This window comes from Pipistrellus kuhlii, unplaced genomic scaffold, assembly GCF_014108245.1.
Source record: "Pipistrellus kuhlii isolate mPipKuh1 unplaced genomic scaffold, mPipKuh1.p scaffold_m20_p_1, whole genome shotgun sequence".
In the NCBI taxonomy this organism is placed as follows: domain Eukaryota; kingdom Metazoa; phylum Chordata; class Mammalia; order Chiroptera; family Vespertilionidae; genus Pipistrellus; species Pipistrellus kuhlii.
This window is the reverse complement of record NW_023425404.1, coordinates 157,256,677-157,273,048: the sequence shown is the minus strand read 5'-3', so window position 1 is coordinate 157,273,048 and position 16,372 is coordinate 157,256,677. Positions and strand designations below refer to the sequence as shown.

At 37.1% G+C, this 16,372-nt stretch overlaps 1 protein-coding gene across 11 annotated transcripts in view; it reads right to left on the bottom strand.

Moving 5' to 3' along the window:
• Positions 1 to 6,396: 6,396 nt before the first annotated feature.
• The window catches only part of ANKRD17 (ankyrin repeat domain 17), a 156,125-nt gene continuing 146,149 nt past the window's right edge, over positions 6,397 to 16,372 (bottom strand). For 10 of the 11 annotated variants that reach the window (XM_045571820.1, XM_036414146.2, XM_036414154.2 and 7 more), the window contains 4 exons: positions 10,533 to 10,781; positions 9,338 to 9,516; positions 8,549 to 8,713; positions 6,397 to 7,900 (listed from right to left, as the gene is read on the bottom strand). In XM_045571820.1, the coding sequence (XP_045427776.1) occupies positions 7,841 to 7,900; positions 8,549 to 8,713; positions 9,338 to 9,516; positions 10,533 to 10,781 (653 nt within the window). In that variant the 3' untranslated portion in view covers positions 6,397 to 7,840. The remainder of the gene's footprint in view (positions 7,901 to 8,548; positions 8,714 to 9,337; positions 9,517 to 10,532; positions 10,782 to 16,372) is intronic. The other variant, XM_036414167.2, reaches the window with a different exon arrangement.

The following is a 16,372-nucleotide window of genomic DNA, read 5'->3' as shown; positions in this document are numbered from 1 at the left end:
CATTCATTGGGTGGTTTACATGAAATCCATTGGTGATAAGAGTGGGAGAAAGCAAAGCAGGGAAACCTCTGGGATGAGATAGTTAACAGTAAACAGTTAACATAACAATAACAATGAAGGAGTTTGTGATCTCCTGTCCTGGTGCCCAGGGCATTAGGTTGTGGTGTGAGGTGTCTGGAAAAAAAGGGAAGTTACAAGTTACCCAGACATTTAAAGGTATGTTATTATAGATGCAAGAAGACAGATAGGCTCAGTTGAGGTAAAGGTTGACCTTGTCAGTGAAGATACCAACCTGGGATGTAACTGCCCACCATCACTGCTTTTAGTTCAAGTTTAATTTAGACCAACCTTTGTGGTTACTTTATGTCTCTGGGTTTGCAAGACCGCCATGCAGGCCTTCCCTGAGCTTGTCAGGTCAGCATGTGGCCCCTTTCATCCACATAGCAAAACTTATATTGAAGGTCAAGTACCATTTCCTAAGTTAAGAGGAATTATGGGCAATACGGTGAATTTACTAGAGCTTAAGTTAACCTGTGTAAGCTTTCCAGTCTGAAGAGCAACATTAAGTGTCTTCTGGCTAAAAGGAATACACCAAATCTTAATGGACTAATTTTTAGTATTGTTGCTGGTAACAGAAAACTGAGTGACATGAAGGGTCACCACTAGACTTAGGAGCCAAATTGTGTTTTGTGGAATAAAATGTTAAAACAAAGAAGCCTCTGCTAAACATTGGGGTAATGTCAAAGTGCAGCAACTAGGAAGTACTGTTGAGGGTGGCGGGAGGGCACAGGTGTTAGACCTCTGGGGTCAGGCCATACTTGGGTTCAGCAACCTTGGTTCTTGGGTTCTGGCTATGACAGAATTCAGAGCCAAGACTCAAACTTAAAGAGAACATTTATAAAATCATGGAGGTGGAATAAGTAATTTGTGCAAGAAATTGGGCTTCAGAAACAAGTTATAGAGGAAAAGGAAGGGCCCTTGGAGCTTAGAAGTGAGGAAAGTAAAGGTAATACAAGAGGCAGGAGGAGGGAAAGGAGTGCACCTGCGAGGGAGAGCCCAATGGGTCCCCTGTCCTCAGGGTTTTAAGGGAGATTTTAGGGGAGATCTCAATAGAATCTTCAGCAGCTTTCCTGGTCTCCACTGATTGGTTGGTTGGTGCCAGGACAGGGGGTCATTTTTCAATGCAACTGGTCCTGAAGTCAGCCATGGCTTTGCTCCTCTGGTTTTGCTGCTTTTTTAGGCCTTGAGCTAAAATGCAACTGAGGTCTAGATGTTATCTCTAGGTAGGAAAGGTCAGGGGGTCCAAACCACAAGACCACTGATATAATAGTGAAAGGGTTAACTTAAAATGCAGCAGATAGGGCAAGGGTCCAGTGGGAAAACATAGGCATGGGCAGACATGGCAGTTTGAGCCAGCCTAACCACAGGAACCAAACAAGCAGAAATAATAAAATGTTTCTGGACTCAAAGTGGGAGGCATGGGAAAACAAGGGAGGGCCTATAGCAACAAGAGGTACAAACACATAGAAACAGAAAAAGTTCAGCATAGGAACAGAGAACACACAGAGACGGAAAGTTTAGGTCCATTGTTGGGCAAAAACAATTGAAGGAATCAATCAGGTGATGACACAGATATAGAAGCAGGTGGCAAATATATACCCTGGGCTATAAGGCTTTAACAGGCAGCCCATTATTGGGTCCCCCTCCCCTTGTGGGGAGTCTGAATCTGCTTGTAATAAATTTTCAACTTTTGCTTAAATCTACTGGTCTGCCTGGCTCATTCTTTGGGTCCTGAGGCACGACCCCACACTGTGGGTCACTTTCCCAGCTATCACTAGGGGAGGTAAGACTACCATGAGGACAAGATTCCCCCTACAGTTGTCCTTTGCTACGTACCCAGGGCTTTCCACCTTCTGTACCTCGCCAATCGTCTTGATTATGTCACACTGCCTACTACAGTACCAGTCTTCTCTGGAACTTATCTTCCTTCCAACTGATAAAGTGATGTGTGAATTTCTAAATGTGTTTAAATATACGTATCCCAATATATGATATATATAAACGAATTAAAGTTCTGCAGCACACCACAAAAAATATATATATTTTTGCTGATTTGACAAAAAATGTGTAATTTTTTATTTACTCACACTGGATGGCTCTTGTGTTGGCTGTTGTCATTTTTATATTTAACAAGCTAAGAGATCAGTGCTTCTGACTAGTCAGGTATTGCATATTTTAAAAATTCTTGTGACACGCCAACACCGGTTTGGCTCAATGGATAGAGCGTTGGCTTGGGGACTGAAAGGTCCTGGGTTCAATTCCGGTCAAGGGCATGTACCTTGGTTGCAGGCATATCCCCAGTAGGGGGTGTGCAAGAGGTAGCTGATGGATGTCTATCTCTCATCGATGTTTCTAACTCTTTCTCTCCCTTCCTCTCTGTACAAAATCAATAAAATATATTAAAATTCTTGGGACACATGGGCTTTAAATTACTGTTTTAAGTTAAAACAAACAAAAAAAAGCAACCGGCTGCTTTAAAAATATATTTTTTTGTTCTTAAAATGTATTTGTTGTTGTAATAGTGGAGATATTTTAAATGAAAATATCTTCACCTACAGATTGTGGCAGAAGTGACTTCCATGGCATTCTCCTCCTCCTCAGAGAATTGTTGACATTGGGAGTTGGTCCTTACAGTGGCACTGAAGACTAGCTACTAAGACTTAAAATCCAAGAGACATGGAATTGATTAAAAAATATCCTAAAACAAAAAATCCTATTCATTCACTATTCATATAATCTAAATCAAATGCTTTCAAGCTATTGCTGAGATCCCTAAGATTTCCTACTGTGGAGCTGTATCAGGGGTCAGGACTAGGATCTCTTCAAACAGTGTAGGCCCCCCTTTTCTGGAATCATTGGGGTCACATATTCTCATCTTAAGTGTTCCATTTGAATATTGTAATCTAAATGAAATTTATATTTAACCTATTTATTTTATGTGTGTAAACATACATTTTTAAAAATCAAAATGGGGATGATTAGATCTTGCTACCTACTTCATAGAGCAAGTTGGGGGGGAAATGTCTACCATTAATGTGTACTGGTCATCCAGCAGTGTGATGCATGTATCTTTTGAGTTGCAGAGTACAGTATAAATTGAGCATACAAATATTGAGCAAACCAAACAAAACCCTGTTAACCCTAACACTTTGCAAATGAACTTGTGCAACATAGTAAAACATTTTTTAAGTTCTGTATTTATAATGTCTATTCCCATCATTGCCATGTCACATGATTAATTTTTATTTAAGCTCCTTAAAAACAGACTGTAATTTTTCTACAGCTTCTGAAATTCTTATCACAATGCTGAACAAAGAACTGGAGCTCAAAATATGAATATAGGCCTAATATGCTTTCTGAAATGTTTGGCAAAAGAAACTTTAAAAATTATTTTCATGAGCAATTGTTAAAGTGATCTCTGGAATCAGACTTAGGTTTTTCTTATTTAAGACCTTACTTTGCAAAACCAAAACTACCTAATGTAGTTAGCTTCTTTCTCTTTACTGAAAACAAAATCTTGTATAATTTGCTCATGATTAGTTTGTAAGCATTTAAACATGCAAAATTGGCTTTTACTTTTCAGAAGTGTGAATTCATTTAAAAGCAGTAATATGAAACCTTTTACAACACATTTATTAGTCCCGTTCCAACTGTCACATTATGAAGGAATCCTTCCTTTTATCAAAGCCACAGTGGCCCAGTTTTCTCTCTATTCACTTACATACAAGTGATTGTATTTTTGCTGTCCATCAGGTGTATAATATAGGTAACATAGGTTATATTAAAGTACTTAATGATGCTGTCATGCTAAATTCCAGTCACCTGGAATTAACACCAGTTAATTCTCAGTAACACTAGCTTCTTGAGTATTCTGACCTAAGCATTTATCAATGGGATGCATATTTCCAGAAACTCAGGAGAATCCAGAATTTATAGAGTGTAGCATATACAAAACATCAATATTAAAGAAAAATCTGGACAGGTGCATTTACCCCAGTTAATAGAAACTGACTGCATAGTGACTTAAAACAATAAATTAAGTCAATGATCAGGTGTAGATCAGTGTCAACCCATGAAACAGAAGCTATTACAATTCCCTGACAGGCATTACCCAGGTTTTGGGGGGTTTCAGTCCCCACTAGGCCTGCACTAGGCAGCTTATGGATGTTTCTCTCTCATTGATGTTTCTCTCTATTCCTCTCTCTCTAAACTCAACTTTAAAATTAAAAAAACAAAACAATGAATTAGTTTTCCTTTGATATTGTAATCATTTCAAAATAATTATTATTTTAAAAATTGCAATTTTAAGTGTTGGCATGCTTTAAATGTTCTGTTCTGCTAAGTGAGATCTGTGGGAATGTTTCTGAAAAATAAAATGAAAATAAGATTGAAAAAACCCAAGGATCTTAAGAGATTTTGTGATTTTAAGTTTCCCTGTTTAGTCTAACACTTTATATTGTTTTAATAAAGTAAATAATGTAGGGTGCAAAATTTTTATGAAATGTATATTTAGGGTACTTTGAATACAAAAAAGATGGAATAATATTTTCATAAAGAACAAAACAGGCTCATTTAGTAAACTATCTCCAGTTACTCCCTAAAAGGAAAAATGACTGTAAGTCCTTTTCAATTAGCAGTAAAAGGATTTAACTTTAGAGTAATGAGAAACAGAAAGGGAAAATAATCTTTCAAATAGATACCAAAATGAATTTTTGTGAATATGTTGAGTATTTTGACTTAAGCTTTGTGAAATATGTTTGAAAGGCATGAAGAGGGTATTCTGTTGGCACAAGGTAAACAAAATCATTTCTAAAGTAAGATGATTACTATAAATAGATTACAAAACAACTGCAATATTAACTATTTTGGGACATAAGGTCTAAACTAACTTAAGTGTTGCCCTAACCTATTTGGCTCAGTGGATAAAGTGCCAGCCTGAAGACTGAAAGGTCCCAGGTTCAATTCCGGTCAAGGGCATGTATCTTGGTTGCGGTCAGGGGTGTGCAGGAGGCAGCTGATCTATGTTTATCATCTATGTTTCTAACTCTATCTCCTTCCCTTCCTGTGAAAAATCAAAAAAATATGTGTATTTTTAAGTGTTACTTCCAAGAATTAAGTAACTTTGTGAGACACACATTAATAGGTTGCCTGCTACAGGTGCCCTTACTGGGACAGGGAATAGAACCTACATTCCAGGCACATGCCGTTGACCTGAGCCCCTTCTTCCTTTGGTGTGAGGGGCCCATGTTCTAAACACTGAGCCTTGCTAACCAGGACATAAGTCACTTTTTAAAAATATATATATTTTATTGATTTTACACAGAGAGGAATTGAGAGGGACAGAGAATTAGAAACATCGATGAGAGAGAATCATCGATCAGCTGCCTCCTGCACAACCCCCACTTGGGATGTGGCCGCAACCAAGGTACATGCCCTTGACCGGAATGGAACCGAGACCTATCAGTCCACAGGCCGACGCTCTATCCACTGAGCCAAACTGGTCCTGGCTTAAGTCACTTCTTAAAAGAATGAAAGAAATACATTGGGTCATCTGCAATTATGAATGGTCCCAAAAGATAATGCTTGTAACATTCAAATAAAAATGCACTGACTGCATTACATCTGAGATTTAAAAAATGTATTTGAAAAATGTTTCTAATACAGGCTTCTAAAAGCATGTTATTGTATTTAATAAGCTCGATCTCCAAAATTAAATATGGAGCATCCCAATCTATATCCCCATACCAGAGCTTGAAACTTAATATAGGACTTTACTTTTTCAGTAAGATCCTCTATTTTAAGAAATTCAGTTTTGTGAATCAATAGCACTCATGTGTTGTAATAAATATGGGGTGGTATCTGTTACCTAGCAGGGTAATTTTAATTGGAAAATAACCCTAGTTAATACAGGAAAGAAATTAACCAAAAATTAGATAGGTCCAAAAGTTGTATGTAAACATATATAAAACATTCTATTAAACAGCATTATATCCCTTTCTTAGTAAAGGGCTACAATTTTATTTCATAGCTGAATTCATTTGTAGGATCGTATTTAGCCTTTCCTTTAAATTTGGTTATCAATCTGTCAAATGTAAAAACAAATTGAGCTATTTTAAGACCACCCCCTAAATTATAAAATAAAAATGTTTGTTTACAGACCTCAAGATATGTTTGAGAAATTTTTTATTCTTTATTCATGCCAGAGGTTAAAAAAAAAGTTTTTCATTTACTTGAAGAGCCAAGGAACCATTATTAATATTGTGAATGCTGGTGATTTATCTGAATTTTAGTTTGTTTGTTGTGGAATTTGTCTAATTAAAAAAACAAACAAACAGATTGATACATACATTACTTGACTTTTAAGATTACCTTCTTTTACATTTCAACCATACAAATTTATTTTTCCATATGAGACAGGGTAGGACACATTCTTCTTGGATACGTTATTGTTTATTGTTTCAAGTGAATGGAATAGATAAATTCCACTGAATAGTTTAGTGTGGCCCTGTATCCTATATAAACAGGTTAAAAGACGACTTTATTTTATAATCTGTATATTCACGTCTACCATAAATTGTCTTATGACAAGTGCAGAATTTCTTTAATTACTTGCCCCAAGTTAGCAGTTGATCCTTTTCACTGATAATACACAAGTGTAGAGAACAAGAAGCCTTTAAAATTGGAGGGGGTGTGGGGAGGATACTTTTCCCTATATTACTGAAAATTGGAATTTTATGTTGACTCTGGATGACCAGGAAAGCCAGTATTAAGAATCAATATTATCCAATATAAAATAGTACACTGAATTGTTTAATAATAAACAGTACATTAAGAGCTTGTATATGCTGACTGGGAACCAGTGGTGGCTTTTAAATTCTCAGAAAGGCTAATAAACATTTTATGGTTAGCAGAAACCACAGGTGGTGATGAAGGTGCTCCATTTCTCTGTAGCAGCCATTACATTAAAAATGTTTACAAATTATCTCACGAGCAGTAAGAGAGTTTTACTGGTATTAGTGATAAAGGTGAAGAGAGAAGAAAGAGTGAAGTGTGCATTAGTTAAGTGTGGCAAGGCAATAAAAAGACATAGAAAAGTGATAAATTTCTTCTATACGTGCTTTGCTGCAAACAAATTCAAAAGAGCAATATGGATATTTAAAAAGCCAATGTTGGGAAACATCCACTGATAATGCCCATTGTTTTACTCTATACTTAAATTACACAAGCAGAAAAGTTATGCTTATTAATAGTTTAATGTATGAAGGAAACATCCAGATTTCTGAATATGAAGGTACATATCTCACATTAATTTAAGTCTACATAAAGTAGAGCCTCTATACTGACATATTGAAATTTACTTTCTGCTTAGCCTTTTCTGTTATGTAAACAATTGTACATTTATTTGCCATTCTAAAACTTCAGGATCAAGTTTACATAATTTTGCTAAATTTCCGTGTTTGCTCAGAAGCAGTTTACAGTACTAATACCAACCAGCCAAAGAACAGCTTCAACAGAAAGTTATGTCCGAAGGGGAAGAGGGAGAGCAAAAAAGAAAAATGATAAGAAAAATGCTAACTAAGGTAAAACAGATGATGATGGGGAATGGGCAGTCACAAATGTTCACAGAAAATAGGTCAGTTAGTAAGTTCTTCTGCAAAAAGCCTACACACTTCAGTCAAGCACATCAGTAGAATGATTTGGGAGCATAAAAATAGTTTTCCGGCCACTTGTGATTTCCTCTGGATGAAAAGGAATCTGCAGGCTAACAAGCTGATCCTCATCAGCCAAGCTGGTTCATGTGCACACTATTCATGTGAGGTGCCCAGGGTCCAGTCCACACCTGTGAATAAAGAACAAGCATTTTATTAAATGTGTATTTAACATATAGTTGACTAAAATAAAACTCTGGCTATGGACTAAAATAGCTAAATCCCATTTAATTTGCAACATACTTGAAAACAATGAAGAAAAGCAATGATAAACCACTTTTACAAATTATTTCCTTGCCTCTCCTCTTATTCCTCAAAGAGGATCCATCATCACTTTTTAAAAACCATTACCTAGATACATAGATTTAGGACTGTAGAAGGGAAATGAGTCAAAGATATTAAAACATACACCAAAAAACACCCTAGCATATTTAATGTATCTATGAATTTGTTATAATTATACATAGTTTTGACATTTATGATTCTCTCAATAACCTCTATATGGCCCTTTTCATAATAGTAGTAAATTCTGATCTATAAAATTATAAAACTTTGCAACTTAAAATCTTTTAATTACCATCTACTGCCCAATGAAATACTTTATGCCTTTCATAATTTTAGCAAAATTATGTACCATTTTCATCATCCCTCTGCTATATTAAATTTCCTTAACTGCCCATATTCACCATGATCTTTCACTACCATGATTTACCTATCTTATTTGTCCCAGCATCTCCTACACACTAATACATAAATGTTCACTTAATGATCAGCCTTACCGTTTGAGGGCCATTATTTTCTGTGGAGCTTGAAACCATCTTTATTAAGGAGTTCCAAGAGGGGTCTGCAGCATGAGGGCCATTAAATATGGGTCCTGCAGCACCATCAGGAATAGGTGCTACTGAAGGAATCATTGCATTCCCATACACAGAAAAAGGCATACCCTTAAAAAAGGAGGAAAACAATTATTATGCACATTCAAGAAACGGTTCACTTTTCCCAATATAATCAATAAACTTAAAATTAATATTTGATCCCTGGCTGGTTTGGCTCAGTGGATAGAGCATAGGCCTGTGGACTGAAGGTTCCTGGGTTCAATTCTGGTCAAGGGCACATGCCCAGGTTGCTCAATTCCCAGTAGGGGATGAGCAGGACACAGCCTATCAACGATTCTCTCCCATCATTGATGCTTCTCTCTCTCCCTTTCCCTTCCTCTCTAAAATAAATAAAAATATATTTTAAAATAATATTTGAAACTTCACCTCATTTTGGAAAAATATAAGTTATCTAGGTAATCTAAAAATTACTTCCCATCATAATGATTTCTTCTAGCATTAGATTATACATAAGCCTATTATATCCAAAATATTTTGTCAAAAAACATTTCTCTGAACTGAGAAAAAAATTAAAATTTATAAATATTAATATTTTAGCCAAATTTTGACCTATAATTGTAGGCCGAAGCCCCAGAATCATTCTGCAAATGCTTATCCCCTCTTGAAAGTGAAATAAGACTAAGAAGAAAAACATCTGGAAATAAGGAAAATGTTTATTTAAATCACCATTACCCCAACTTTAGGAAAATCCATGTATCCTGCAGGAACATGCTGATGGAATGTACCAGAAGGAGTTACAATTCCTGTACTCTCTCGCTCCATTGCTTGGTGCTGTGAAAACACTCCTGGATCAGACATTGGCCTATGAATCATAGGATTTCCCATCCCAGGGTTACACCAGTCAACTTTGTCTGAGGGAAAAACAAAGAGGCAGGAGAAAATAACTGGTAACATTTAAAATCAGAAGACAGCAAAATAAAATGTTTTGTATATTTCTAGTATTTACTACATTCAATTATGAATTCCTTCAGAATAGTGACCTACTTTTACATAATTACTGCAGTATTTCTATGTTTGTAGGTAGTGATGTAATCTCTAACAAAATAACTTAAACACTGTGTTACAAAAGAAAAAAAAGCCAACATAAGGTAAAGGCTAAAGAACCCCAAAGGAAATATTAACATCTCTTTAATTGAAACGAAGAAAAGAATATGCTTACATTAGACTAAGCATGTCAAAAATGCGGCCCAACCAATGTAATAGTAATAGCATATAAGAAACGTTTTAATAAAAATTTTGTAACTTAATTTTTACAATATCCTTTATACATAATTATTAATAACGAACTACGACGTTTGATAATGAGTGATTACTATAATTGTGTTGTATTCATTTTTCTTTCACGCCTTACACCAGGGCGCACCATTTTTCTCCATTAATACTAGCAGCAAATATTCTAGCAGCCAATTGCCACGTCATTATGATTTGTTTTGTTTTTTTAGTGAGCGCAACAGGAAATATTTTGCTTTCAGAGGACAGGAAAAATAGGTTAATTTGCATTACACTTAATAATCTGCAGTTATTCAGTGTCTGATAAGTTAATGTTCAAGAAATATAATTTTTATTAAAATGTTCTATTATTTTATGTTAACAATTGCTCATTTAGCTCAGCCCTTTGTATTCAACGTGTCTCTATCGAAATAAACCTAGGTGTCTATGAAAACTGAAACTTTTGTTTTTTTGTGGCTCACATAAACCTAAACCTTGTTATTTAGTCCGTGTTAGCCTTTAAGTTTGACATGCTTGCATTAGACTATTTTCAAAAAGCAATGATAAATTTGATGGGAGGTAATATGGGAATAGTAAGTGTTCTGAACTGTAAAAATAAAAATGATTAATTTCCTGTAAGCAGAAAAGCGTATCATACCTTGATTGCCACCAATCCCTTCAAAAGACCAGATGCCACTATGCCCTACTGATGTGGACAAATTACTCCCAATAACAGACGGAGCTGAAGTTCCAGTTTGCCTGATACGTGCAGAACGTTCAGTCCCAATAGGGACTGGAACTTTTCTGTCCTGAGAGACGTTGCTGGGCTTTTCTGACCCTAAAGGTACTGATGATGGGGCAGGAGAAGGTGCACGAACTCCGGAGGATACTGACTGTGCAGGAGAATCTAGAGAAAAGATATTTTGCAATAGTATACATGTCATTTATGTAGCATGAAATTTTGTAAAACCAAATCTTAAATTCTAAAGATGCCTTAAGTATGCATTCTGAAGAGAAATAAAATATGAGAAAAATGTTTAAATAATAAATAATGCATGTTAAAATTTGGTTAAAGTTCCATGACTTCTTAGTCATTTTTTAACGTGGTGCACCTGGTGCACAATTTTCCATTTAGTTATTTGATAGTTGAATGTGAAGATGTTAGTGCTGCAACTAGACATGTAATAAACCATTAAACTACTTAATATTTAAATTAAGTAATCCTTGACATTGAGTAAAATATACCAGAGCAATGAGAAGAAAATGATTAATATTTTTTTAAAAATGCAGGTAGGGAAAATCACGCCTATATTGGCAAGTCCCAATCCCAAGGATATTTTTCCATTGATTTTGTGAGTGGAAAGAGGAGGGAAAGACATGAATATTTGTGAGAAACAAATCAATTGATTGCCTTCTGCATAGGCCTGACCAGGGTCTAGACCAGGGAAGAGCCTGCAACCCAGGTACGTGCCCTTGACCAAAGGCCAACACGCTATCCACTGAGCCAAATCACCTTGGGCCCTTGGTATCCTATATGATAAAAGCCTAATAATGCTAAGTGTTTGGTCATCTGTTCATCCTTGCAACCAATCAAAGCGTAAACTACTCACTAGGATGTGCACTGACCACTAGGGGGCAGACAGCTGACTGGTCAACCAGTCACTATGACGTGCACTGATCACCAGGGGGCAGATGCTCCAACCCGTAGGTTAGCTTGCTGCTGGGGTCTAGCCCATCGGGACTGAGTGACATGGGCTGGACATGCCCTGGAGCCCTCCTGCGGTCCCTCCCGGCTGGCCAACCTCCCATGACCTTCCCGGCTCAGATCGTGCACCAGTGGGGTCCCTTGGCCTGGCCTGTGCGCTCTTGCAATCCAGGATCCCCTGGGGGATGTTTGAGAGCCGGTTTTGGCCTGATCCCGGAGGCCAGGCTAAGGGACCCTGCTGGTGCACGAATTCATGCACCGGGCCTCTAGTATTATAAAAAACAAAGAACTCAGATATCTAGCAAGTCTGGAAAAACTAGCTGAAGAAAAAAGTAAGTTTCTTTAAATCAGTACTTCACAGAATTTTAATATGCTTATAAACTATCAAAATACTATGTGGTATACCTGAAACTAATACAAATTAACAATGACTGTAAACTAAAATTAAAAAAATAAACAACAAGAAAAAGCTATGTCTCACTACCCAACTTTTACTGTATACTCTGTGTGTGTGTGTGTGTGTGTGTGTGTGTGTGTGTGTGTCTATACCCAAAGGAATTCAGGTAAGTTAATAAATTTGCAAAATCTCTTTCTACATTCATATACAGAGACACAAAAGCATAATGCTTCCATTTCCTGAAGCACTTTCCCAGAAATTTGGAAGACAAAGAAAAATTTAATAAGATTAACCTGAATGTGTTTTATAATCATATATACTGGAATATACTGTGAATATCAAGTCCATCTTACTAAGGCTTGCAGAGGTATTTTTTGGTTAAGTTGATAGGATTGCCTATCTAAGAGTTACAATGATTATTATTTTTTTAAAAATATATTTTATTGATTTTTTGTACAGAGAGGAAGGGAGAGAGATATAGTTAGAAACATCGATGAGAGAGAGTCATCGATCAGCTGCCTCTTGCACACCCCCTACTGGGGATATGCCCGCAACCAAGGTACATGCCCTTGACCAGAATCAAACCCGGGACCTTTCAGTCCCCAAGCTGACGCTCTATCCATTGAGCCAAACCGGTTTCGGCTACAATGATTATTAACTAAAACCAGTGAATATGAAAGTACTTCATAAGTTATACATTATTATACAGATATTATTATTTGGGACCAAAAATATAAAATATGATAGGCTTACCTATATATACAGAAGGCTAATATGCAAAGTGTCCCCTTAGGAGTTCGACTGGGAGACTATGGAGTTGACCACCTGGCTATGACATGCACTGACCACCAACCAGGGGGTGGCGCGGAATGAAGGGAGGCCTGGCTGGCAGATAGCAGCTGGGAAAGGGAGGCCCCAATCCGCCTTGATCGCCAGCCAGACCTAGGGATCCTACCCGTGCACGAATATTGTGTACCGGTCCTCTACTTATTTATACCGTGTTTCCCTGAAAATAAGACATCCTCCGAAAATAAGACCTACTTACAGGTTTCCTTCTGAGTGAAATATAAGGCATCCCCCGAAAATAAGGCCCCCCCTAGGCTCTGTCTCAGAATGCTAATCCTAAACATGAGAGATTTGGTCCACTGATTCTGAAAGAAATGGAGTCACAAGAAATTCACCAGGAAATTCAGGAGTTGGATTGTTATGATGATGTTCCAGAAGATGACAACATGATTGTTATTGATTGAATAAATGAGTAAATTCTTGATACTGTAGGATTCACAGTTTGTCTCGTTTGTGTTGACAACTACCATACTACCATACCATATACAAGTAATAAATTTCCTTTATTTTCATTTAACAATAAATGTGTACAGTATTCTTCAAGGAAAAATAAGACATCCCCTGAAAATAAGACCTAGCACACCTTTGGGAGCAAAAATTAATATAAGACACTGTCTTATTTTCAGGGAAACAGGGGTAAAAGTAAACCAAGAAAAATATTATCCTCTAATGACAAGTTGAAGTATACCTTGTGTGGTCATGGATCCACTAGCATTTACTTCACAGCATTTACTTTTAACAAATCAAGAAGATAGAAAATCCAGGTAAGTATCTTTAAAGCAATTATAAATATTTGAAAACTCAACTTAAAATTACAATGGTATAAGAGGGAATTCTAGGATGACCTCTCCCATAAAATAAAATCCACTAAGTTAACAAAGTCAAAACAAAAAAATTGGGTAACCTAACAGACAAGGTATCCAAAGATACAAGTGAAAAGGGACAAATCACCAACAGCTGTAAGATTTATGTAGTATCAGCATCTGTGTGGAAGGAAGCAATATAAGAACCACAAAACATTCAAAGGAACTAAAAGGAAAGCAGGGCAGGCCAATATGAGAATAGGTGAAACTGGGAGAGTTCTGCTTATGTGTGGATGATTGCAAGGGATTCACAATAAGGTCTAAAAAAGCTGGTGCAATATGAACTCTCAGAAGTACCTGCTGAAGCTTCCTTCCAGGATAAAGCCCCATACTGATAACCTTCTGGGAACAGATTCCTAACTGAGCAGGAAAGGACAACAGATGCAAAGAGAATGTCCAGTCAAGAGCAGGGCAGAGGGGTAGGGGTAGGTGGATAAGGACAACAAAGACAGCACATGAAGTATAAGACTATATTTTTGCACACTTCCCTACAAGAGGGAATTCTGACACCATTAAGTTAGAAAACATATACTGATCCACATATTGCTTCTATAAATCCAGGAAAACTAATTTCATTCAAAACTGCAAAACACAATAGAAATCAGTCGAATTCCACAGAAAGCTATTATATGAAATTAAAGATATGGATTCTTGTAGACAACAAAAACATGCCAGAAAGAAAGCTATATCCGAATATTCCAAAGGCACATTAAAAAGAAACTATACTCAAATTCCAAAGTGAGCCAGAACAATAAAAAAAGAACGAAAAGCATAATTCTAAATTAGTAAAACTGGAAACAAGATGACAAAACTCAGGAAAGTATTAACCCTTTGCACTCCGAACCATTCTGGACATTGGCTACCAGCTACTCGACGCTACTTTGCGGCGGACACGTGCGTTGAATTAACTCAATTCCCCGTAGTCACTAATAAACTGCAATGTTCCCCCTGAGAGGGGACATCCGAGTGATATGCTAGAATTCCGATGTCCCCTGAGAGGGGACAACGGAGTGCAAAGGGTTAAAAAGAAAGAAGACCCCAGAAAAGACTAATAAATTCAATTATATATAAGGAATGCAAGATGGTATATAAAGACCAGGGATAAACAAAACTTTGTTTATTGTTTTTTAAACCATGTATTGAAAGGGCATAATTACATTCCTGTGAAAAATAAACTCAGAACAATTAAAATCAAGACATAGTCAAAGGAAGCAGGCAGGCAGGATGGTCAGGAGAGATGAATGCACCTTCCCTTCTCCAAGGCCCATTCCCAGGAACCTGCCCTAATCTCAGTGTATGATCTAGTTTCTCTTTCCTTTCCTGTAGCCTACCAAAAACAAAAGCAAAGCAAAACGAGAGCAACTCTCTAATATTGTGTTTAAATAAACAGAATAACTAGGCTTGCTTGCTGACCTGCCTCATTTAGACATTTGCCCTTTTCACAGATTTTGCCACTATACTAATCATAGTTTTTGTCACATGACTGTTCTCTGTTTTCTGCTTTCTCCCTGCAGGTTTACTGGACTAAGGACAAGCATGGACTAAAGAATGGCGCATTTCAGGCTAGCCAGCAATCAATGACTGACCTGGCTTGAATTGAACATATGAGCTGAACCAATCATATTTCTCATTCAGGAAGATGCAATTAATAAACAGAGAAATACCGGTTAATTATGACCTGAATATATGAAAACCACACACAAGATGAGAGTATTAAAAAGCCTAGGTATAAAGAGAGTAAACAGCCGGGACAGGTTTGGCTCAGTGGATAGAGTGTCGGCCTGCGGACTGAAAGATCCCAGGTTCGATTCAGGTCAAGGGCATGTACCTTGGTTGTGGGCACATCCCCAGTAGGGGGTGTGCAAGAGGCAGCTGATTGATGATTCTCTCTCATCGATGTTTCTAACTCTCTATCCCTCTCTCTTCCTCTCTGTGAAAAATCAATAAAATATATTAAAAAAAAAAAAAAAGAGTAAACAAAGGAGACTCACTAGAAACAGACCATGAGTAAGAGACCATAAATCCTCTAAAGAGAGAGATGGAGAGAATAGCTGTCCCAAACCCTTGATGGTTCTGACAATGTCCCTGCATAGCCTTATCTTTTTTGTTGTTATTGTTTATCCCCTCCCCATGATGTTTTTCCATTGATTTTTAGAGAGTGGAAGGGAGAGAGAGATAGAGAGAGAAACATCAATGTGAGAGACACACATCCATTGGCTGCGTCCTGCAAATGCCCTAACCCAGGCGAGGGTCTAGCCTGTAACCAAGGTGCGCGTCCTTAAGAGGAATCGAACCTGGGACCCTTCAGAATGAGGGCTAACACTCTATCCACTGAACCAAATTGACTAAGGACCTGTATAGCCTTAAAGTAAATACCATTTTCCTTGAGATTCCTTGGGTAGATATATATTCCTTCCCATGAAAAGAGCCTAATTTATAATTTCTTTGATTAGAAAACAGCAAAATCTAATTCAGAGCCATGTTATTTTAAAATATGCCAGCTTATATATTGGCAAAAAACAGGTTTTAGAAGTTTTGTGGGGCCTTATACAATCTTGGGAACCTTTTTCAGAAAAAGAATACAAAATTAAGTACAAGACCTTGGCAGGACCTCCTGCAAATGAGGTACTCTGAAGCTTAAGCTCCAATGATTTCATGGTAAATCCACTTTAGCTTTAAAATGACGA